The sequence below is a fragment of the Diospyros lotus genome, chromosome 11 (assembly GCF_014633365.1).
Source record: "Diospyros lotus cultivar Yz01 chromosome 11, ASM1463336v1, whole genome shotgun sequence".
NCBI lineage: Eukaryota > Viridiplantae > Streptophyta > Magnoliopsida > Ericales > Ebenaceae > Diospyros > Diospyros lotus.
Window position 1 is genome coordinate 1,660,108 of NC_068348.1, and position 24,907 is coordinate 1,685,014.

Here is a 24,907-nt window from a genome sequence, read left to right on the forward strand (position 1 = left end):
TTACTTTTTTTATTTTGTATTAAAGTTGAGTTGAGTTAATTTAATTAATAGATATTACGGATAATGTTAACTTAACTTACTTTAATTAACTTCATTTTTTACATAGGGTTTAGGTGCATTGTGGTTTTCTGGATAAAACCCACAAATTAATTTTACAAAAATAAAAAAAATCAAAAAGTGTTTAGACCAAAAAATCGATATTTAAAAGTGTATGGTCAATTTACTTAATACCGAAATGAATGTATATTTGTACCAAAAAACCCTCGGTATAATCGAACCGATTGAATTGCTCAAACCGAATAAAAATTGCTCAAAAAATTGATATTTAAAAGTGTATGGTCAATTTACTTAATACCAAAAGGAATGTTGTGGTTAATTTTGAAAAATTTAGAAACTAGTTGGGTGAATTTTAAAATTCATATGATATTTGTACCAAAATACCCTCGATATAATCGAATCGATTGAATTGCTCAAACCGAATAAATCAAATTTATTTTAAAAATTAAACTAAATCGATCGAATAAATGTTTAAACTGAACAAAAGTCACCAAAAAAATGAAAGAAAAAAAAAAGTCATCATTTTTTATATTTCCATTGGTTTGATTTTTTTAATGCAAAAATTGAACCAAAAAAAAATAATTGAAACACTCAAACTTGAAAACTGAATTAAACCGACCTACAATTTGAATTGAACCGAACCAACAATTTAAGCTAATTTAGTTCAGTTATTTTAATTTAATCAAAATATTGTTTACCCCTAAAAGAGCCTTAATTAAAGAATGTATGGTCAATTTATTCAAATTCTAATTTGAACTAATTATGATTGAATTTATAATTTTAAACTCGAAACAATCATAAAACAAAATCAAACTAATCTAAACAAATTAAATAAAAAGTTGACTTGAGATTCAAATGTTCAAAAAATTAAAAGTAATGCTAATTATTGTTATAAGCAAACATTATTTTCATATAATATATTTTTATTATATTATATTTTTAAATTTAAACATTTGTTATCAGTTGGTTTTATTTAAAGAGCATTATATAGGCATTATTTTTAAAACAATATGTATCTATTATATTTCAATTTTATTTTTTATCGATCAATATAAAAACAAATACATTCATTACGATAAAACTAACAAAAAACATGTTTAAAACATAGTTATCAATACCATATCATGTTTGATGATGAAATGAGGGGTCAATCACAATAATTTTGTCCCGATATATGCATTTGCAAGAATGGACAGGGTTTGTTCTCTTGATATAGTCTCCGACATTCGAGTTATAGTATAATAAATTAGCAGTAAAACACATTGAATGCTTAAAGTTACATTGTTTACTTGTGGAGATTTCATGCTTTCATATAATTGAGGGAACCCATATACTTGAAATTACCAAATTCAAGATTTTTTGAATTTAATTGCCTTGAGCTATGAAAAGGATATGGGTATTCTAAATTTGTTGAGTTTTGCTACTTTGCCAGAGAAGATTATCGAGAGGTGTCAAAATGACAAAAATGCCCTAACTCAAAATGCAAAATTGCTTACTGTCTCCTTTTTCTATTTCTCCCTTTCCCATGGTCGCCTTGAGCAACTTTCTTCATCTCCCCACCGCGCCTTCCGCACGTCGATCGTCGTTGCATCCACCGTGACAAAAAGGAGGAATGCAATGGTAGTCGACGCACAAAAAGTGAGACAATGGCAGAAGATTGCTAGAGACGACCATGGAAAGTGGAGAGAGAGGAGAGAGGAGGCAGCCAATTAATTTTGCAATTGGTGTGAGAGTATTTTCGTCGTTTTAACGTCTCAATAACCCTCTAGTCATTTACCAAATTTCTTAGACATGACCCATAATTATTCGGAGAAAGAATGAGCCATATAGAGATAAGACCTCCAAAATGGTTACAAATACGATGAATCGGTCATTGTCCTACAAACATAATGGAAAAAATATATCGTTCTTTTATTACTTAATAATATAAATACCTAACATGATGTGATTTTAATTTTTAACACATTTGATATGGAACCAAAAAAAAGTCATACTTTTTAAAATTTGATATGGTGCCAATAACAAATCCGATACCTTGTGAAAGTGGCATCAATCATTTGACTAAGATGGCAATAAGGGCAGTGGAAAGCATTGAATGAGGGGAAGTTTGAGAAACAGCTTTCTGTTTGGATGGTGACTTGTGCTCTCTTCTTTTCCCTTTAGCTTTATCATACATTATGAAAAGTAGGTTCTTTTTCCTAAAGCAATCATCTTATTTTTATAAAATTTAGTATTTTTTTTCTTTTTAATGAGAAAAACAAAATAATTGCTTGTTAGTAGTGGTATTCAAACCATCAATTTGAAAATTTTAATTTTTTTTTTGATAAAAATAACAAAATAATTGCTTATCAATAAGAGTGTGCAAACAGTCAGTTCGATAATTAAACCGACTGAAATCTACTAACTGATTAAATTGAACTGAAGAACAAAATTGAACTGAATCGACTAATTAAGTTGAAAAACTGAACTAATTGATAAGTGAAAAAATCGAACCAAAACCGTATAAACCCAAATGAACCGATTAAACAAAAGAAAAGCAAAAAAATTGAAATAATCGATAAAAAACATACGGAACTGAAGAAAATGACATTATTTTATAAATATTAAAACAACATTGTTTTAAAGTTTAGTTGGTTTAGTTAGTTCAGTTTTTCTAACCAAAAAACCAAATTGAAAATCGAACTTTTGAGAAAAATTAATCGAACAAAAACAGTGCCAAAAAAAAACCTAAACCAAACTGACAAATTCAATTGGTTCAGTTCTATTAGTTTGGATAAATCAAATTTTTCCTCTCCCCTATCTATTAGGGCATAATTTCATCTACTTTAACAAGTATAATATATTTTACAAATTAAGATTAAAAAGGGTTAAAATTATCTTAACATAATAGTCTATTAGGATTGAGACTCAAAGAAAACTCAATCCAAAATTGAAGTGTCATGGCCCGCTTGAACTTATAGGTGACTTGTTGTTAAGTTTATCTGTAAATAGGTTGGTGATACCACTATTAATCTAATGGTCCATCAAGGTTATTTACAAATGGATCATTCTATTTGTACATAAAAGATTACACTTTAAAATATATATACACATGTAAATGATTAAAATATCTCTCACTCAATTATAAATTTACTCCATTTCTCCTTGGCCTCCTCATCTCTCCCTTTCCTATGGTCGCTTGTAATTGCTTTCCTCTCACCACCTCGCCTCTCACGCATTGATTGCCACTGCATCATCTCTTCTCTTCACGATAAGAATGATGCAACTGTGATCGGTAAATGAGTCGACAAAGAGGCAAAGTAACGAGTCAAAGGCGGCGGCAAGAGATCACTGGAGACGACCATGGAAAGGGGAGAAATGAGATGATTAAGGAGATAGAGAGTAAATTTGTAATTAGGTGAGAGGTATTTTGATCATTTGTAAGTGTGTAACCTTCTATGTATCAATAACATTTTCCTTTACAAATTACAATAGCTTTAAGGGTTATTTATGTTTAGTACAAACAATGAAATATTAAGCTAATCCGATAAAACCTAATCTCACAAGAAAAAAATATCAAATTTTCAAAATAAAAGCAATGCCCTCATAGAATTTTTGTAGTTAAAATACTTCGTAAAAATGTACATTTTCAAGTAAGAGTATACAACTTGTTTCTTGAGGAGGAAGTAACTAAAACTACAACTCTTAACAATAATAATAATATTACTAAAAAAAAAATCAATAGAAATATCTCTATAAGTGCAAGTTATATATTGTTTGATGGGTTTAATATTTAATTTATAATTTCAAATATTTATTAAATCAATTAAAATTTCACACCTAATATGAGTTTAAAAACCACTTCTTTGACTAATGGGTGGCCCAAATTCAAACCCACCTTCACCCACCATAGTGTTTAAACATTTAATAAACATCCAAATTAGTTAGTGCCAGCCCATTCCTCATGTCACAAAATTAAAGATTTGTTGGTTTGGATGAGGTTATATATTTAAATTTATATTTCATTAAATTATAACTGAATTTGTAATTTTAAATTTAAAATTAAATTCTTTTATAACATGCAGCTTTCGATCTAACTAATCCCATAAACTCATACATTATCCGCATAAATTAGATACGGCTTCACCATATAGTAGTTGGAAGCATGCAACCACCAAGGACGTGTAGTGTCTACATAGACCCCATCACGTAACGTAATAGAAGAAATATCACAATAATGCCTCAAACACATAAGTCAAGCGGTCGGATAAACAATATGACTATTAATTCAGTGAATTGTGAGTACAATTATCGTTCTGCGCAAGCGCTAAAAGTTCAACCTACGTTTTTTCTTTTCTGACATAGTCGAGGGCATAAGCACCAAGAGCCGCACAAAGACGGTCAACCCAAAAAATACCACAATAATCACATGTGACGTATAAAGTCACATAACCCATCATGATTTAAGTTTTGATGCAAAGCATTTACCATTAAACCACTATTTTAGATTTAGAAGTCAACCAAATATTAATCTAGGGCACTTTCATGTGATCGGATGATATTATCTTTATTTGTCAAATGGTCATATGCATCTTTATTTAAATCTAACACCAATATAAAATAAAATAAAAAATGAAGAGGATCTAGGATAAGGGACATGAAAGGTACAACATGATAGATATAATATGATAAATTTTTTAAAAATAAATAATTTGGTGACATTAATTTTTTAATATATAAAAAACTACTCAAAAATATTCACTAAATAAGGTGAATCATCTATCTAAGAGAATTATAACTTGATCATGATAAATTCATGAATTCAATTCGATTATTCTTTCTTATTCATACTAAATAAACCTAAGCAGAATTATCCTTTTACATCTTATCAATTTATAATCTACCAAATAAATAGATATATCAAATGTTTTCCTCTCTTGTTAAAGGTTAATCCTCAATCAGATCTACCCTTGTTTCATCAACTAATTTTAATCTTATTCTTGAATCTTGTTCGTGATTTTGAAAAAATCAATATTTTTATAAATTCTTCTAATTTTTATGTATATTAAAACCACTACAGTATCAGATTTAAAGTAAATCATCACTCTAGGAGACTTAATGATATTTGGCCATTTCAAAACTTTTGCTTCTCCCCCTCAAGGTGACATATTGGCCAACCCGATTATATACAAATAAACAAGAGTTCCTATGCTACCAAAGAGATTGATACTTTGTGAGAGTGATGCAAAAATATAATGAAATACAACACGAGAGCAAAGCAATACAGCACAACAAAGAGTAGTGCGATTCAAAGAGAGCAAGGTATAAAAACAAAGAATACAAGTACCAATACCCTTTGAGTACTCTAGATGCATGATGTAATTCAAAGAGAATACAACGTATAAAAATAAGGAGGGCAAGTACTATACCCCTTGAATACTCTAGAATTCGTCGACACGATTATGTTTTTATTCGAGATAATGTTATTCATTCATTGATGTCAAAATTAGAGGTCTCACTAAAATTAACCCTAATTATAAGAATATCACTGTCACACTTGACTGCCATGTCATTTTAACAAAAAAAATTATACAAAATTTTAGATCATCTCCTCTCTTTAGTAGAGGATGTTTACATGAGACAGTTGAAGTTTTGTCAACATTTAATAGATACAAATGATCCGATGCATTTTGTTTGGTAGCAACAGAGTTGTTTGGTCATACAGTCAGGTACATGATGGGTTATCTCCGGCAACCATTGTCATAACTTTCTTAGGAAAGGTCGTTTTTTTTTTTTTTTTTTTTTATATGTGACCTTACCTTTACTCTGCAAAGAGGCTATTTCCGGCCAATCTCTCTGTACAGCTGATTTTCTTGTTCTATTCCGGGATTAGGGAAAGAGGAGGAAAAACAAAGGTACTGAACAAACCAATGTAGTTCAGATGCTCCAAAGGTGCCCTGTGATCTTGCATTCTATCCTTGATGATAAACACAGTTCTTAAGAGACATCTTCTGGAATAAAAGAAGAGGGAAAGAAGAAACAAGTTCTGTGGTAAGAAAAACGAAACAAATTCAATCCAAACTCTATAGCAAATGCTAGTTCTACTTACCGAGGGAATGACCATGAAAACCCCACGCCATGATATAGTCTTCTCGAGTTCCAAGAAAGTACAAATTTTATTTTGCTTCAGGTCTCTTCTGTACAATTTGGTAAACTCTTGCGTCCCAGATCGTGCAACCTATGGGCTTCGCGAATCAGATTCCATTCGCACGACCAAGTATCGGTGAACCAGGATTAAGATCCAATAAGGTGTTCAACTTCGCATGGTCCCTTAAGAGCTGCTGGGACACACGATCAGCCAAGGCTGACTGTCCATCATATGGTTCTATCGGGTCTCCTTGGATGGGTTGTCCAAACCACAAGTCTCTCATGGGTTGTCCAAACTGATGTCCTGAAAAAGCGTTTTCTGATGGCGCTAATTCCCAGAAACCATGAGAGACTTGTGGCATTCCTCGAAACATGTCGGGCTTGGGGTCATGATAGGAGGTGCTGGCATTTGGGTGGATATTCTTTGGGGACCTGGAAATTGTTCCCATGCCCTCATGGAAATGGGCGAGATTGTTCAGGCGATAAAATGGAATGGTACCACTGCCTCCAGTGAGAGGAGTGGATGAACCAGATGGGGTGCAGGGGCTGGAAATGGGGGAAGGGGACATCCTTCCACTCATTTGTCTTGGTGATCGTGGATGTATGAGAGGGCTCGCAATAGGAGACACCGGGCATGATATATTTCTTGGGAAATGGGCACAGGTATCACTGGAGATCAGAAGAAATTTAATCAGGACCAACCTTGGACAAATTACAACCAACCCTAATTGGTACCATCAGAGGAGATATTAAGACATTAAGTATCCAATTGGTCATGGAGAATTAAAGCAGCCTGCAGAAAGTCAATCTAGATCCCAAGGGCAATGAAGATAGTAGTATAACAGCCTGAGTAGAATGATTGGTAGCTAACCTTAACGTTAACAGATGTTGCGACAAGTTGGGTAAGATGAAGTACGACATAATAAACCAGTAAGATGATTTAAGACATTTTTTAAGAGGAATACATCAAACAAAAATGAAAATAGCAAGAAAACAAAACGAGCAAACTGCAAGGATAACTTAACATGGCTAATTCCACACATGCATGTTTGCATTTGTGTCCCACCCGCACACACATGTAGAGAGAGAGAGAGAGAGAGAGAGAGAGAGAGACCTGAATCCTGTGCTAGTTTGTGAACGCCTAGGCTGATGGTCCACCCCTTCCAAGTCCAAGCTTGATATGTTTCTGGTGTGTCCAGCACCCTAATAAAATCAAATGTCAGATATGGAAAATACTTATTACACCAAAAGAAGAAAAGCTTTGTTTTGAAGTATAGACTAGCAAGAAGTATCAGATGCAATGATACAATTATTATTCTTTGGGCCTGAATGAAGAGTTTTCATGGATGCCAATAGGGGGCATAAGTGCCAGAAGCTGTAAAGAAAGTAAAAGATAACATTGACACACAAATTGAAGACCAATCACTAGAGATCTCACAGAATTTGTAACTGTAGGTGGTTGTCTTGGAGAGCCAGAAATTAGAATGGGTCTCTCCAGAGTTGCAGCATTTTTAGCAAAAGGGTGCTCCAAAAGATGAACAGCCATAGGACGGAGTTTAGGATTGCGCTGTAAACAATGCATCACAAAGTCCTTGCACTCATCCGAAAGATGATCCGGAATTTCAGGAAGTTCCTTGCTGTTCCCAATCTTAAACATGGCAGCAACCTTGTAGAACCACAAGCACTAATGTAAGAGACAGATATGGCCAAGCAATCGCATATTTTTGAACATGAATGAGATCCCAGTAGGATAAACAGAGCTACAAAAGATTCAACATTGCTCACGTTCAATAACAAATAAAAACTTTTAAACATTGTATTTAGATCCAATCTAAAAAAAAAAGAACATTGTATTAAATCCACTAACCCCTTCATACTTGCTCCAAGGTGGTTTCCCAGTAGCCATCTCCAAAATTGTGCACCCAAGGCTCCATATATCCACAGCAAGATTGCAACCACTTGAATTTTTTATAACCTAAACAAGCAATGCAATCGAGTAAAGTTACTTGTCAGCTTTTTCAAGAATGATGAAGCAAAAGCCATTCAACCACGCTGACCTCAGGTGCCATCCAGTGAGGGCTTCCCTTGAATGATAATGGACAAGACTGTCCTGAAATCTGCAAATTAGATTGATCAAGTTATATAGAAGAATGCAGTTGCATCAAGTCTGTGAATGAAATGATGAAAACCAGGTTACCACAAGTATAGTTTTTCCTAGGTGCTACATTTCAATGGAGCAATAAATAATATCTTATCACAATGCACATAATATAGGAGGGTCCTACAGAAACATTTCCCCCCCCCCCCCCCCCCCCTCTTTCTCAGGGCAACTTTATAGATCAACATTTTTACATTATGTAAATTTATATAAAGCATGTATCTGGATTCACCAACCACCAATCCATTGCAAGATCTGCAACATGCATCTGGACTGGCAAGGACAAAAGCAAATTATCTAAAATATATTAGCTACATGATTCAAAAAGAGAAAAAAGCAAAAAAAAAAGATGTTATGATATAATATAGTTCATCTGATTGAACTGAATGATGAATGAGTGATCTCTTCCGAAGTCCTCAGACCAGGTTGATGTTCAACCTGAATTCAGTAGTGCTAGAAGCTTCACAATTCTCATCATTTCCAAATTTTTTCCTTCAGAATTTTTTATCCCAATTATTTGCCTAATATTATCTCATATTGAAACTAATGTTGACTTTGGAATGAAAGTTGTGGACCAGGTTCAAGTTCAAACATGCATAACCAAATAATATCCAAGAAAATATAGAGAAATGCTTGAACCCACATGTTTTGCCATCCCAAAATCTGCCAACTTCACGCAGCCACTGGGGTCAACAAGTATATTTGCTCCTTTGATGTCTCTGAATTAGAAATATGTGTTATGAGATGAATAACAAATTGGCAAGCCAGTAATATAAGCAAATAGTAATTAAAACAAAATAAGCTTACCTATGAACTGTATTTTTGACATGCAAATATGCAAGCCCTGACAATATTTGATAAGTATAGCTACGAATAGCTATTTCACCCAGTGGACCATAATCTTGAAGAAGTTTGTAGATGGAACCACCAGATACATACTCCAGGTATATGTACAGTTTGTCATCTACCTGTTGAAAGAACGTAGAGGCAAGGATAAGACTTAACAAAGTTCGTGTCCATATTAATTCATGTAAACTTTTCAAGTTGAGGCATACTGCATTGCAATAACACTTGATCTAGTGCCTAAACAAATAGAGGAGAAATGAAACTGGAAAAAAGGCCGATGTCATCAAATCAACATAATATAAAGACTAGCTTCACTCAAAACATTAGAAGAGCTGCACAACAATCACAATATAAAGGTATGCAAATCATAGCGACAATCAGCCTTAGATTGTATACCATCTCAGGCAAATCAAATCACTGCGGCTACTACAAAAAAATAAATAAATAAAATTGAGCACTTTAAATTTGTTCATAGAATATACCTACATATTACATGGTACAAATCATTCAAGAGAATTATATACATCTCACACAAATCACTGCTGCTACTAGAAAAAAAGAAAAACAATTGAGCACTTTAAGCTTGTTCATAGCATATACTCATGTATACAATACATGTAGTCAGCAAAATAATAATAATCATACAGAAACTGTCAGCAATAAGCTTTCTCAAGTTGAATGTCATAACACAATGCACAAATCTAGAGAACAGCATCAATGGGCAGAAAAGACTGGTATCTCCAAAAAAAATTCAGCAGCAAAGACCTTTAGAATGAAATGCTAAAAATTGCACGCATGTAAAACTGATAAAATCAAATGAAAAATAGGAAAACTACAACAAAGAGCACAGAGAGATACCGTCTCAGATCCATAATACTGCACTATATTTGGATGGCGCAAGTGACTCAGTAGTGCAATTTCCTGTCAAATACCAATTTCATGAATGAATTTTTCTACATTAATTACATAACTGAACTTTTCTTTGTTCATTACAGAACATGCACAAAGGCAATTTCATGTGAAAAAAATATCTCAATATCATTTGTATTCTTCAAACTGCTAAATTCCAACATAGCTACCCAGGGAACTTACTTGTCTGAGTTGTTGTGCACTTTCCCTAGACTTTGCATCATCCGAACATAGAACAACCTCCTTCATTGCACACAACTCACCACTTTCACTACAGAATGAGCAGTAAAGTCAAGTTGGACATTCAAAGGCATAGACAAACACCAATAAAATAGTATAGGAATCATAAAATGAATCAACAGATATGAATGATGGTATAACCTTTACCAAATTAAAAGGTATAAAGACCAATATTCAGCATGAGAATCAAACCCAGAATTGTACCATAACTTCTGAGAAAAATAGCTATAAAAAATAGTAACAAAAAACAAAGAAGATTACAGCCTTTGTGTACATAGTACATACCTGTTAAAACCAAGATATACATGCCCAAATGTACCTCTGCCAAGGAGCCGCCCCTTCTTCCAGAGTGAACCAGGGCTAGTTGGAGTTTCTGCGCTGCCAGGACTTCTTGGTAGTGGAGGAGAGAAGGGGCACGAATTAGATATTGTTACTGGGGGGAGGGGCAATCGATGACTTTGCTGCTTCTTCTCATCAGACCAGTTTGAGGATGTCTCCATTACAGCTAGTCCAGCTCTAGGATGCAGAGGGGTGACAGCACCACTATGTATTCTTGAGCTAGGCCCAGGGCTTGTCATTCTTGGGCTAGGAATTGGAGAGCACTCTGGGCTACACCTGCTGTGAGGCCAAAACAGCTGTCCAGACATATCTCCTCCAACTGAATTGTGTCCAGAGTTTTGACCTGAACCTGGACTAGAGCACTGTCCAGGCCCAAGCAAAGCTACATCTGGATAGAGTTTTCCTCCCCAGAAACCAGAGTTCGTGACTAGTTCATGACCAAATACTATCATTGGACTTCTAGAAGGACTCGACATTGAACTGTCTGGAGCACTGGAGGGAGCAACACGGTGGGGAATATTTAAATTTGGCACATGAATGCCTAAAGATCCTTGATTGGCAGATGTCAAGTGAGCCTGACTACCGAACAAAACATTAGATGATTTCAACATGTCCTTTGAGTTTTTCTGGTTCAGAGCATTGGGTTGTTCCTTCAGCTTTACACTTCAGTATTGCAAAAAGATTTAGTTAGGCACAAACAGAGAAAAAAATGCACCAAAGGGACAAGGGTAACACAGACATACATGGATAAAATACATTGAACACTGTAGCATCTGAAAATAAACCCTAATATAAGCATACAAGTAAACCCACCTGGGAAGGTTGTTTATAGCAGTTCTCTTCCCATTTTCATAGTCAGATGCCTGAGAGCTCAAGAGATGTGATTCACAAGGATCATCACTATCAGTGCAACTATCACTGGAAACAGAAGCTGTCCCAAAATCCCCATAAGCATATGCAGGTTCTGACTTGTTTGAGAGATTCTCAGGTCTAGGAAGTGGAAGAATAAGGGACTGCTTGGAACCTTTGGAAAATTCTAGTTTTTCTGGTGCACTAACTATAGAATCAGTATGCCCTATACTAGTTGGGTGATCCTCAGGAAGTGGAAGTGGCTGAGCATGAGGCCTTTCAGAAAAACTTTCACAGCGTGATACTTGTGCTGAGAGAGACAGTGATTGCAGCTGAACATGTGACAAAGTACCATTTTCTGGAGTAAAGTCACTATAATTTCTGCGAGAATCTTTACAACTTCGGGACTTTTCTTCAGAAGTAATCTTGAGTTTCCTGTGGATGGTGCCAACGAAAGTTTCCTTGTTTTCTTTTTTCTTCACTTCTTTGGAAGAAGATCTTCCCCACCATGATGGCATGATTATGCATCAAATTACCGTAAAAGCAGAAACTAAACCTCAAGTACACCTGAACTAGATCTGAGCAAATAGTTGATATTTATCTCATGTACAGTGAGCAGTAACTAGCACTGGAACTTGTGTTTAATAATGATATCCAACACCAGGTTTGTCCACGGGTTTACATAAGGAAGAATCCAACTTAAAGTCAACAACTCCTTTCAAGTGTCAGAGCATGATTTATTCAAGAATTCCTGTGCATGGAGGACCTACACGTAAATCATACAAAATTATCTTTAATAGCAATGAGATAAGAAAATGGAAAATACATATAAATTAGTCTACAATAAAATTAAAATACCCTACTAGTTTGGTTGTACAAGAATGCATGAAAATATTAATTATTCACACAAGATATCCATTATGAAGGAAAGAGATCAGCAATGAGAGTGAAAATCCATTTTGCTAACAGAAAAGAAATATCCAGCAAAAAAAAAACAGAGAAAGAAATAAAGAGATTATAGACGTCAAATTGTTAACCATCAAATGATCTAAAAGCTTAAGCTGGTAGTAGATAGAGGATTAACTTTATATTTCATACTATTATTTTTTCTCTCAACCAGCCCCCTCACATGTGGCTGGGTTTCTGCAAAACTGGTCCAAACACGTGCAACTATTTAAATATTGGGCTAGGTGTGATGTTTGAACTCAAGACCTTTCCTTGCTCTGATACCATGTTGAATTGTTAACTATCATTCTATCTAAAGGCTTAAACTGTTAGATAGAGGGATAAACCCCCTCTCCCCCACCCCAAAAAAAAAAAAAACCAGCAACAACAAAGTGGAGGAAGAACTGATCATATAAAAGCCAAAAAAGGCAGCATTTTCTAAAGTTGTTATGGCATATATTCATGGCAGCCATACAAAACATCTCCGCATACACCAAAGAAAACATATTCATATTAAAGAGTTACAATAAAGGAAAATTTCTAATAATTTGTACATGTCTGGCTACACAAAACTTGCTAGTCCATTCAGTTTGAGATGAAATTTGTTCAAGAGATGCACTAAGTTTTTTAGTGCATAACATGCCATAAGTGCATCCTCAGTGTAACAACACCGACATAACACAAGTCCATGAAAGTTGCATTTAGGTGAGATAATTTTAAATGTATAACCAAAAAGCCTTCCGGATAATGCAATTGTTGTTTTTATGATGTAAAGCTCAGACTGGGGCAACTCCATAATATTATGAGTCCAAAGTATGTCTTCGGTTCTAAAAGGCATCTCTTGTGCACAAGGTTCCCTACTTTGCAAAGGCAAGGAAAGGAAAGGGTCGCTTTTGTACATGGCATTACTCTTACTTTGCAAAGAAGCTGTTTTCACTATTCAAATCCGTGATCTTCCATAACAAAAGAAGCTCAAACCAGTGACTTTACAGTCGCAAAAAAGCAAACTTGCAGTGCTACCAAGGCTCACCCTCTAGACTATGTCTTAGGTTCTCTTGGCATAAAATAAAATGACAACAAAAACAACCGAGCCTTAATCTCAATAGGTGAGATTGGCTACATGGGTTCTACCTCAAGACTATGTCTTAGGTTCTCTTGGCATAAAATAAAATGACAACAAAAACAACCAAGCCTTAATCTCATTAGGTGAGATTGGCTACATGGGTTTTACCTCACAAATCAACTGACTAAATACCACCTTGTGCCATCACTGACACAAGCATGGATGGACACTGCGATCCTTAAGTTTAAAACATATCAAACTGAAATGACCCCTTGAATGAAGTTCCAAATGCAGAACTCACTCCTTTCCCAAACCTGGTTAGGTAATTAAAAATGTTTCTCGGAAGAATGTCAATTTGCTACAACACTTAACCCCTGATCCAAATGCTAACATAAACAGCGAAGTCGATTCTGCATCTACAACAACAACAACTACGACCCCTAATCCCAGTAGGTGGGATTGACTACAGGTAGTTTTTTGCAGTTATATCACAAAAATACAATATGTTCTACAAAGCACATAACGAACTTAAAATGCAGGTCCACTAAATTCCTCAAACTCGTACTTAGCTCAAGTTGGTTCTTCAGTTGCACTAAATTGTGATACCAAGTCAAGTAGCACCAATCCTGAAACCTAAACTATAAATCACCACATTATTCAAGTAAAGTTTGACAGCTATTGACTAATGCATGACTTAACCTTCAACGTGATTCACCGCCATACACATAAGTACTCAAGATTCTCATTTTCACATTCAACTCCTCCAGATCTATTTAATCCACGTATCCCTAGTGTGAGCGCGATCATTATCCACCTACATATGACAGATGTTTGTAGCAACCAAATTTATACATTCCATTACTTGTAACAAAGAAAGCTGAACTAAGAGCGCATGTCTTCCAAACTGTAACTTCTGCTGCAACAGTGAATCATAACCGAAACGGATCCAAACTCTGGCATCCATTTCCAGGTTACACAGCACGGCAACAAACTCAAACTCGAGAATCCATAGCACGGTATCTTCTCACAGATATACAATTCCAACCAATCCACTCTAGGACCGATAGATATCATACTATACGTCTAAAAGTGTTTGGTTCACCTGAAGTCGAAGCTACGTAGCTCGCAGGACCTCGAAATCCACCGAATTGGAGCAAAGAAGCAACAAAATAGTCTCCAGATAAAGTGACTAATACTTCTCCACTGATACAAAACCCTAAGCAAAGCATTAACTATACACACACAAACCTCGCCTTGATACATGCAATTCGTAGTTTTAGAGCTACTGAAATCGAGCTCGGCGAGCGACGGACTCACCGGAGCGAGAGGGAGAAGAACCGGACGTAACTCGTCGTCTGCTCCAAGTGTCAGTTGCCGCAGAGAAGGCGAAACGCAACCTGTAAGGCGGACAGAGAAGAAAGGGATGGAAGATGAAACGAACGAGAGAGAGAGAGAGAGAGGCTCTGTTTGGAACTTGTGAAAAGGGAAAGCCAAAGATATAGGAGAGAAACTCAATAAGTATACGGCGGGTTTGGCCAATTAACTTTTTTTCCCTATTTGATTTTCTTTTATTTTATTAAAGACCCTCGTTAGGACATATTTAATAAATTATATTTCGACATTAACTTTTACAAATCGATAAACAAACATGGTGTTTTATTTATATAATTAACTCTCATGTTTAATAGTTTTATTTTTTTAGAGTAGAGATGTATAAGAATTATTTTAAAAATTTTTGAGTATCACACAATTTTTTTTTTATAAAGTACATAGATATTTTTATGTATTTACCCTTATTTTGGCACTTAATTATCGAGGTGTCGAATTAGTTTGTTATGTGATATTTGTAGGTTAGTGTTACTCGTTGACTAAATTTCACTCATTTCGTGTGTTCGATCCGCGAGTCTATTTGAAATTATTGACGTATACTTTGTTCATACTAATCTATTAATGACATGTAAATTATATCTAGATTAATTATTTAAACATCATTAAAACTATATATCAAAACCCAAATCCAATATGAAATTTCAAAGTGTGATGTTTTAAAAAGTATTATTTAAATATTTAGTTATAATATTTTTTTGTGACATGTATATTAATGTGACATAAAATATAACATAATAATTTATGAGCAAGCGCGGATTTAGGGGGGTAGGCACGTGCCCGCTCTAGCCCTCCCCTAAATCTGTCATGGGATTTGGATTATTGGAGGCTGAAATGGCTTTTGAATCTGGGGTCAGCCATTCCTTAAATCCATCACTAGATTCGCCCTTGCTTATGAGTGCTACTAAAATAAATATCATAAGTGAGTGTTACCATAACATTTTTGTACTTTTTACTACCCCAAGTGATACCTTGATATTATTGCATTAAAACAAATATATATTTTCTTCAATTTTAATGACTATTTTGACAAACAATTAAAAATTATTTAACCAATTATAGATTTTTTAATCTTTTGAGGTAACATAAATAGTCAAGAGGTTAGAATATAACAAGATCGTGGATTTTATTATGTTTCTGTGTGAGATTATATAATTATTTATGTCTATCCAAAATATCAGGTTCTAAGATTTAACTCACGACGAACTTATTTATACACGGTAAAGTCTAAATATATTGTGAGTTTTAGAGATTGTGAAATAATTTGAGCAAAAAATCACCTATATACTAAGGACTTATCAAGTTTTTCAAATTACAAATTTATATATAAGTAATGTTATTTAATTATATTAAATAATATTAATTAAATATCAAATTATATATGTATATTTCTTGTGCTTAAATAATGAGGGTAAAATGTTGGGTTTGTATTTCACCTTATAGTTTTGTGGGCCATCCAAACGCGGCCTAGAATGATGGATTTGATTTGATATGATTATTATTGGAAAAAGCGAAGACTTGCACGTCGTACCAATGATGTATGATTGTAACGTCCGTCGGGGACAGTGATCTATACGTTATGATTCTGGTGACCTCATCTGCCGTTGGATCGTTCGCACCACAGGGGAGCTCTACTGTTTCGTGATGGTCCCGCATGCAGGGGATCTCCCCTCTCACCTTCTCTTTATTCCTCCACCACCACCACCAACCGTCACTGGTTGTGTCATTGCCGGTGGGCCGATACATTGGACCTTATTTATTATTTTTATATGAATCATTTTATAGGACAGAGACAATTTCATCGGGGTAAAATGATAAAATTATTTTCATCCACTTTATAAATTTGTAAATTGGGTTACTATCATGCTCTCTCGTCTCTTCTCCCATGGCCATTGCCTAGTCGCTACATTCGCCTCGTCTCCATCACATTGCTGTCATCGTCGTCTCGCATCGCAGATTGATGTTGCATCTTCAAGATGCAATGACGGTTGGCGAGATATTGAAGACGAGGCAAGGGAAGCAAGACGGTGACAACATGACAGCGAGGCGCGAAGACAGTGGCCATAGGAAATGAGACGAGGGAGCAAGGTAATGACTCACTTTATAAATTTGCAAAATGGGCTGGGGCAATTTTATCATTTTGCCCCATTCGACAAGCTCGTCAATAGGGCTGTCTGGCTCTAGATTTTGTTTTTATATTATTATTTTATTTCAAAATAAGTCATAAATTATAATTTATGATTTTAAATGTATACAAATTATTTTGGGGTAACCATCGTAAGCAAGAGAAGAGCCCAAAAAATGGTACAAATCAGTCCCTTCTTCTTACACTAAGGTGGCGTTTGTTAAAATGAGCAAGATAAGGTGGTATCAAGATAAGATTGGGATACTTTCCGGATCAAGATATAGAATGATCAAGATAAGGTCGAGAAACATTCTAAGATTTCTATCAGACTGTTTGTTAAATTTTTTAGAATCCACTGATAATTGTATTTTTTTTTCTATGTGTTTGTTAATACATATAATAAGCACCAAGATAAGGGTTTTTTTTTTTACCAAAATATCCCTATTATCAAATTTATGATTAAAATAGTATTTTATGATTAATATGAATTGTCAAAAAAATTAAGATTAAAATTAAAAATAATATTTTATTTTTCAAATTCATGTCCAAAAATAAATTTAAAAAGAGTTGAAAAGAGTTAAATAAAATATATAGAGAGAGAGAAATTTAAATTTTAAAAATCAATGAAATGAATAATGTCATTTAAATTTTAAAAATTGTCAAAACATATAATAATTTAAAAATATATTAAAAAATATTAATTATAAGAGTTAAATAAATAAGATTTTTTAATAAATTTAAATCTTTAAAATGCACTAAATGACATTAATTATCTTACAAGGGGCAGATAAGTAATTCAGCCTTATCTTGAAAGAGCAAAATAAATTTATCCGAGAGAGAATGTCAAATAAATTTATCTTGAAAGGGAGAGATAAGAGATCACGTAAGACCTTTTTCGAAAATAATCAAATAAGGTTAACAAACACATTAAAAATATCAAACATGCGGAATACTTCCAATATCTAACCTTTTCGCCATCTTATCTTAGTTAACAAACATCCCCTAAAGATATAATATATTGATTTGATCGTATCGAATGATATTTTAAATTATTTTTATTACCCAAATGTTAGTAAATTAAAAGTTATAAAGTCCATAAATTTAAAAGAAAACAAAAAAAACTAAAGTATACTTTAATATATTTTTATATTTCCAATAAGTGAATAATTCTAACTTATAATTATGAAATTTAAAAATATATATATATATATTTACTTATCTAGACCGTGGTGACGTTAGCCTGACTTATCATATCATTCCTAATTTTAGAAGTAAGCTTTGATCTTATCGAATGGGTTTCTTTGTCTCTACCTATTTTATTTGCATATGATATTGTTATGATATGGGAGATTAAAAAGAGTGAATAAGAAATTAAGTTCGCGTTTTCAATACTGTTTTCAAGTTATTTTAATTTTTATTTTTTAAAATAATAAAAATATGTTCTCTTTGCTATTTTTAAAAATAAAAAAAATTATAAAGAAAACTCAAAACAACAAAAAATTATTTTGAGTGTTTTCGTTCAAAACAAACTCTAAACTCAAAACACATTTAGTTATTTATTTATTCATATTTTATTATTATAATAAAAAATATTACAAAATTCATTAATTTAAAAATGTATATATTTTTTAATCATATATTAACATTAAATATTTTTAATTTATTGAATAAAATATTATTAAAAAATTATTTTTAAAATTTCAAAAAAAACACGTTTTCTAATTTTCTGTTTTGAAAAATAATTTTTTGAAATGACAAAAACAACGTATTTTCAATTTTCTAAAAATAAATTACTAAAATAAAAAATTTAAAATAAATTTAAAATTTAAAATAAAAAATTAAAAAATAAAAAGAACGCAACGGAAGTACCATCTTAAAATTTAAAAATTAAAGTCCTCTTCTCTTTATTGTTTTTAGATTATTTTTAATTTTTTTAAAATAAAAAAATTATAAAAAAACTTAAAATAATAAAAAGTCGTTTTGACTGTTTTAATAACAAATACGTTCAAAATTTTTAAAACGCAAAAAATACTACAGATAAAAAGAATATATTTTCAACAATTTCAAAACAGACACTTAAAATATAAAATAAAAAATAAATTCAAAACTCAAAACTAAAAAAAAGAATTAACTCTTAATTTTTTTTTTATAAAAAAGGTAATAGTTAAAGCATAATAGATACATATTGTGTAAATACTTATATTGATTGACGATAAATATATTATATTTTGGACTTAAAAATAAAATATAATAAATGCACATTATCTTGCATTTACCATTGCCTACCCATTGCCCTAACAATGATTAGCATTACCCCTTCAATTCATTTCTTCAAAAAAAAAAAAAAAGAGAGATAATATTGAAAATAATACACATGGAATGAACAAAACTAAAAGATGAAAGCTTGCGGATTGGACATTTGAGAAGAAGATCGATGGATGTGGTTGTAGGGAGACTAGGTAGAATGATAAAGAGTTCGTAGCAAAGGACATAAAGGAAGACATTCGCTTGCACATTACTTGAGATATAATGTTTTTAGAAAAATATGATTATGCATAGAGATGATTGACAGACTAAAATTTATGTGATTGATCTCACGAGTACTTTATTTACCTCTCTTTACGCAACTGACCAATCATGGGATGGCACGTGATCTCTATCGAAAGGTGTCACGTGTCACGATCTCTTTTGACTAGCGAAGGAATGGACTCTTGGACTTTTTGAGAATTGCAGATTGGGTACAATCAAAAGCTACACCCAGAAATCGCAGAGGAAATCCTGCCATAGATCACACTCGATCTATCCATCATCGAACTATATAAGCATTAATCCTTCAAGAAAGTAAGGAGGTTCAGATACTAATCTTGTCACTATTCTGCTCAACTACTTGCTCTTTGTGTACCGAGTACTAACTTAACCATCAGAGTCTATTCCAGGGAACAATAGCTCCATATTTGCAAAAAGTCTAGCGCGTGGTGCTACAGGTCCTGGTCCCTTGCAACATCACCTAGTTAGATTAATGTTTGATATTTGTGCAGCTTGTAGATGAAAATGCAGCCAAGTGAAGCCCTCAAACTCATTACTTTGGGAAAATAACAATTTGGCATGAAACCAAAGACTTCAAACTACAACTATGCAACCATCTATAAGTAGGAACAGGAAGCTACCCAGCAAAAGCGAAATCAGTACACATACCTTGTGCATGTGTAGCAAAGAAACCCCCTTTGCTTCCCTCCTCTTCAATAGATTGCCCAGTAATTTCATCTTCCATTCAAACCACTATTTTTCGTCCCAAGGTTTGAGAAAAACCATTGCCACCCCTTTGTCTGTTAGTCGAACTTGTTCTGTTTCTAAGAGCGTGTCGATGACTGTTTGGCATCAGGGTGTTCTGGACTAAGATGGCATCTGCTCTGGATTCAGAATTCAGAGATTTCGAATGTAGTAGAGAACATGTTCTTCATCTTCCTTGCAAATCAGCAAAAGCGCAGAAGCGTTAAATCAAATCACCAGTAACGACAACGCCAACAAACAAACGTTGCAGGAAGAACTCCAAATATGATGCTTGAATGGCGATGATCAAGTTCTGGAGGTGGTAACTGGAGTTGGAGAAGAATGGAGAAATTGAGGAATTTGAAGTCATTCCTATGGGGGGAAAAAGGGAACAACAGTTAAATTAAGAAGACTGCAAAAGCAATTAAGCCTAGAAATTACTTTACTCAAGGCCATATATGTTTAGGAAGTTGTACCTCGTCTGAAGATCAGAATACTGCAAACTCGTTTTGGAGATTTAAGTAACAACAAAACAACAACAATCAGAAGTCTTAATCCTGTTAATACGGGTGAAGATAAATGAAAATGTCGATGTAAAAATTTATTGAAACTTTGAAATCAGACAACAATCTCAACAGCATATGAAAGCCAATATCAAAGTCTGGATTCAACAAGACAGTGAAATAAAATGACGTTGTATCAAGTCTTAATCCCACCAGGTGAGGTCGTCTACGTAGATCTGTATAAAAATTAAATGACATATATTTAAACATGACATGGCAATAGGACACATATGTATTAAAACTACTCAAAAAGTAAACCTTAATTATAACTGCAGGACATTGCAAAAGGACAACTGTATTTCCAGATCGTAACATGAACCAGTGGAGAACATATCGAATATTGTCTGAAACTTGATTGCATGCTTGCATGGAAACACTTCTTCCTGTAACACAGAAAATATATCGCATTGTGAATCACAAATAGAGAACCATTTGGCAATTCCTGTACAAGTCACAGGGGCCGTGATTTAAATTTTTTCCCAGAACAAAGTCGCCAAAAGGGTCTGCAGAAGAAAGTAAAGACAAAAAAAGTATATCCATGGATACAACCAAACTGATAGTTTACCTGATTCAGGTGGCTTCTCTGATCACCAACCTGACTCCAAATGAAAAAGACGGCTCCATTTATGTGATCACATTAATCAATTACTCAGAAATAAATCAATCAGCTTTTGAATCACAGGAATTCAATCCAACTGCTGGATATCCAAAGAGCAATGGTTGAAATAATATCCTCTAATTACAAACAAAGCAGCAATCTGTTATGTTCTGTATTGTAGATTTTATAGTAGATTTAAGTACAGGGTGACAATCCATGTGATGATGCAATAATAGACATATGAGAGAATCTGTCATGAAACAGATAATCTTAATAAACAAATTAATCAAATGCCTGGGAATCAGTCAGAGCTGACCAAAAATTTCTCGATGTTATTTCCTGGCATTGACTTATAAATAAACATGTGACAAATGATTATCATACTGGCCAACAAAAGAAGATACCATTGCAGTTCTAGTTCCCAGTCAAAAGGAAGGAGACTACTATGGGAACTGGACACCCTTTTTGCTCATAGTAGATAAAGATTCTATAGTAGTCAAAAACAAATTCCAATGGCAACCTTCTATCTGCTAATGCTTGTCATTTATAAACAATAAATAGAAACAAAACAGGTACAGGAGGTCCAAATGGACCATATCCCTTCCTGAAACTAGCCAAATCTCAACATATTGCTGATTCCAGGTTGATGCAAACAACTTACTTTTGATAATAACCTATGGTCAAAGCAACAATCAGCAAGATGGATCACACCTTTGTTTCATAATAATCATGTCAACTTTGAAACAACTATGCATTTTATGATTTTGAAGCTTACTTTCTAAATACCTAGTTGATGTACTCTCAAAAGTTTCAGGAAGCTTCCAACAACTCTTCTTCCTTGATATTCTTCTAATTTTGCATCTCATGAGACATGTAACTGTTAGAAGTTGTTAGAATAGTTCAACAAGTTTCATTCATCATATTCCCGTGTCCTCGCATATTAGCAACCAAATATATAATACCCTGAATATTACAGTAATAGCATTCTTGCATGGGTTGACAGCTGATGAAAGAACAAGCAAACAAACATCAAACCAGTAAATCACAATTTCAACCTTTGCTATCATTCTCACTAGAACAGGTATAACAACCGACAACATTACAATGAAAGGAAGATTGTATTTTCAATTTTGTTCATTCCATAAGATAGAATCATGTAACGGGGAAGAAACACATAAAAGCCAACCCACTTTTCCATTACAGCGATTCAATCTCTATGATTATGCCAGATCACATTAACCAACAAATCAACTGCAAAGAAAACAATTCATATATTTAAATTGAAAAGGCAACATCAGGAACCAATTCATGATCTTCCATTTATATCATCATCTACAATTGAATCAAGCTGACAACCAACTTACAAAGCTGAAAATGTGCTTATTAACAAGAAGATAAATAGAATTGTGTTAACCACCCCCAACTAAAACATTTGAGATCAAAATCCCCGAACTGAACTCTGCCAAACCTCAACAAATTGCTGATCCTTTCTCGTCAGGAACATCTTGTTCCCAGCAAAACGCAAGTGGGTTATCCTACTTCCACCCATATCCTTTGCTCTCCCCATTGAGTTCTTTCTGAAGACTCTATCCTCTGACCCATGTTCGCCTTTCCTTGAAGAACCTATCTGAATCTCCGACCACAACGCCAAGTCCCCTCCTTTACTGCAAAAAACTTGGTTACCGCGGGTTTCAATCTTACACCCAACACCCTCTTTCTTCCCATTAGTCACCTTTCTACCATCCCCAAGACAAACCCACGAATTCTCCCTACCAATATTCCTCAAATCCGCGAAGAACACCTCGCCTGAATTTACGCCAACTTTAAACAATGCCGAAAGATCATCAGAAACAGCAACATCCGCAAAGCAATCAACTTTTTCCTTCAGTTCCCAGACCACAGTTCCGGACCTTATATCCCAAAGCTTAATGTTACCCAGTACTCCAGAAGGTCCACTATGAGACCCTGAGGCCATCAACAAATTGTAATTTGAAACCCAATTCAATTTTGTAGCTGGAATTGCTGAATCAAGGTCAGCACCAAAAATTTCATAACGACCGATCTCTGTAACCGGGCGAAAACTGCCTTGCAGATCATAAACCATGATCGAATTTGAATTCCTCCGGCCAGACTCAAAACTAGTGAACAGATATTCCGGGGATGACGCAATTGCCTGAACTGTTGAACTAGACCTAGTAACATTTTCCCAATTCAATGTCTCCCTAACAAAACCCTTCTCAAGATCAATCAGCTGTAACCCGGAGAAATCCGTGGCGCCGGCCGCCGCCAAGCTCGGAGACAAAGCGAGCAACGAATCAATCGCCGAGAACTGGGTCAAGATCGTGGATTTTCCCTGCAGCGACCAATCAAAAGACGTGATTTTGTTGCCGTGTGCCACGTGGACTGATCCATGGGGCAACGTGGAGATCGCCGACGGCGAGTCCCGGCCGTTCAGCTGCAAAAGCGACGACTTCTCGAGATTAAAAGGATCGAGCTGAGACGGATTCGAGTGGGAATTCAACAGCAGGGTCTCGATGCCGTAGAACTGGGACTCGAAGATGAGGTCCGGGAGATCGAAGGCCTTGGCCCTGGATGGAAGATGGCCGGTCCGGAGAAGAGAGAGAAGGACGGAGAACAATTCGGGGTCTCTATCAATGAACGGCACGGTGCGTTGATCGGAGGAATCGAGGATTCTGGAGAAGAGGGAGGCGGGGCCGGCTAGGGTTAGGGTTTGCTTGGTGGTCTGGAAGAGCTGGCCACCCACATCAATGGTCACCATATTGGAACTGGAGTTGGAATTGGGTTTGTTCTTGTTCAGGCCATTGGCAGGAGGGTCTGAATCCGCAAACGGAGGCATATCCGAGGCCCTGAAAACCCAATAACCAAGGATTGAAGAAACCAGAGATTGAATTGAAGAAAGGGGAGGAAGCAATCTGAAAACCCAGTCAAACGGTACCAAAGATGCTCAGAAGAAACGCGAACCCAAGAAAGAAAGTGAAGGACAATTTAACTTTATAAACAAAGAGAGAGAGGGAGAGGTCAGAATTGGTGGGAAGAGGGAGATGAAAGAGTCAAAGGCAGAGATCTAGAAGGTCAAAGAGGGGGAGGCTTGTGGTCAAGGAAGGCAGGTTAATGGCATCAATGAATGAATGGAAAAGCAAATCAATTAGTCACGCGGGTAATGTTGTAAACTCAAATCAGAAAAAATGATAGGTAGGGAATTAAATATTATTAATTAAATATGAATAGTATAAAGGTGATATTAACACATGTTTAATTCTATATAATCGGAGCATCTAAGAAAATATTATTGGTATACCTTTGTGTACTCCTTGGTTTACATAAAGGTGTACCAATGACAAAAAATCCCATCATGAGACGCATAGAGACGCGTGAGGCGCATGTGAGTCGCAGGGTATTTTGGTCATAATAC

The 24,907-nt window shown here is 34.7% G+C and overlaps 2 protein-coding genes across 6 annotated transcripts; both read right to left on the reverse strand.

Annotated features, from left to right (window-relative positions):
* Nucleotides 1-5,793: 5,793 nt before the first annotated feature.
* LOC127813206 (mitogen-activated protein kinase kinase kinase YODA) lies at nucleotides 5,794-15,021 on the reverse strand. 5 transcript variants are annotated; one of them, XM_052354048.1, is made up of 13 exons: nucleotides 14,850-15,021; nucleotides 11,489-12,290; nucleotides 10,622-11,338; nucleotides 10,280-10,367; nucleotides 10,046-10,108; nucleotides 9,149-9,309; nucleotides 8,985-9,060; nucleotides 8,241-8,300; nucleotides 8,051-8,158; nucleotides 7,634-7,849; nucleotides 7,298-7,386; nucleotides 6,146-6,852; nucleotides 5,794-6,047 (listed from the first exon to the last, which is right to left on the reverse strand). In XM_052354048.1, the coding sequence occupies exons 2-12, from the start codon at nucleotides 12,040-12,042 to the stop codon at nucleotides 6,291-6,293; spliced, it is 2,694 nt and encodes an 897-aa protein (XP_052210008.1). In that variant the 5' UTR covers nucleotides 12,043-12,290; nucleotides 14,850-15,021; the 3' UTR covers nucleotides 5,794-6,047; nucleotides 6,146-6,290. The 5 variants fall into 5 exon arrangements, with proteins under 5 accessions (XP_052210008.1, XP_052210007.1, XP_052210006.1 ...); XM_052354047.1 differs by having other exon boundaries at nucleotides 7,622-7,849; XM_052354046.1 differs by having other exon boundaries at nucleotides 5,794-6,044; nucleotides 7,610-7,849.
* A 7,747-nt stretch (nucleotides 15,022-22,768) lies between these two features.
* On the reverse strand, nucleotides 22,769-24,478 carry LOC127813717 (BTB/POZ domain-containing protein At5g41330). Its single transcript, XM_052354838.1, has one exon. It carries the CDS (start codon nucleotides 24,329-24,331, stop codon nucleotides 22,913-22,915), a length of 1,419 nt encoding a protein of 472 aa, XP_052210798.1. The 5' UTR covers nucleotides 24,332-24,478; the 3' UTR covers nucleotides 22,769-22,912.
* Between the last annotated feature and the right edge of the window lie 429 nt (nucleotides 24,479-24,907).

What these genes read in the sequence shown, in the direction of transcription:
- LOC127813206 (XM_052354046.1), bottom strand. Translation starts at nt 12,042, where the DNA reads ATGCCATCATGGTGGGGAAGATCTTCTTCCAAAGAAGTGAAGAAAAAA. An exon ending in GTGCACAACAACTCAGACAA is followed by an intron (nt 10,109 to 10,279) that starts GTAAGTTCCCTG and finishes GGTATTTGACAG; the next exon opens with GAAATTGCACTACTGAGTCA. An exon ending in ATTTTGGGATGGCAAAACAT is followed by an intron (nt 8,301 to 8,984) that starts GTGGGTTCAAGC and finishes TCTAATTTGCAG; the next exon opens with ATTTCAGGACAGTCTTGTCC.
- LOC127813717 (XM_052354838.1), bottom strand. Translation starts at nt 24,331, where the DNA reads ATGCCTCCGTTTGCGGATTCAGACCCTCCTGCCAATGGCCTGAACAAG.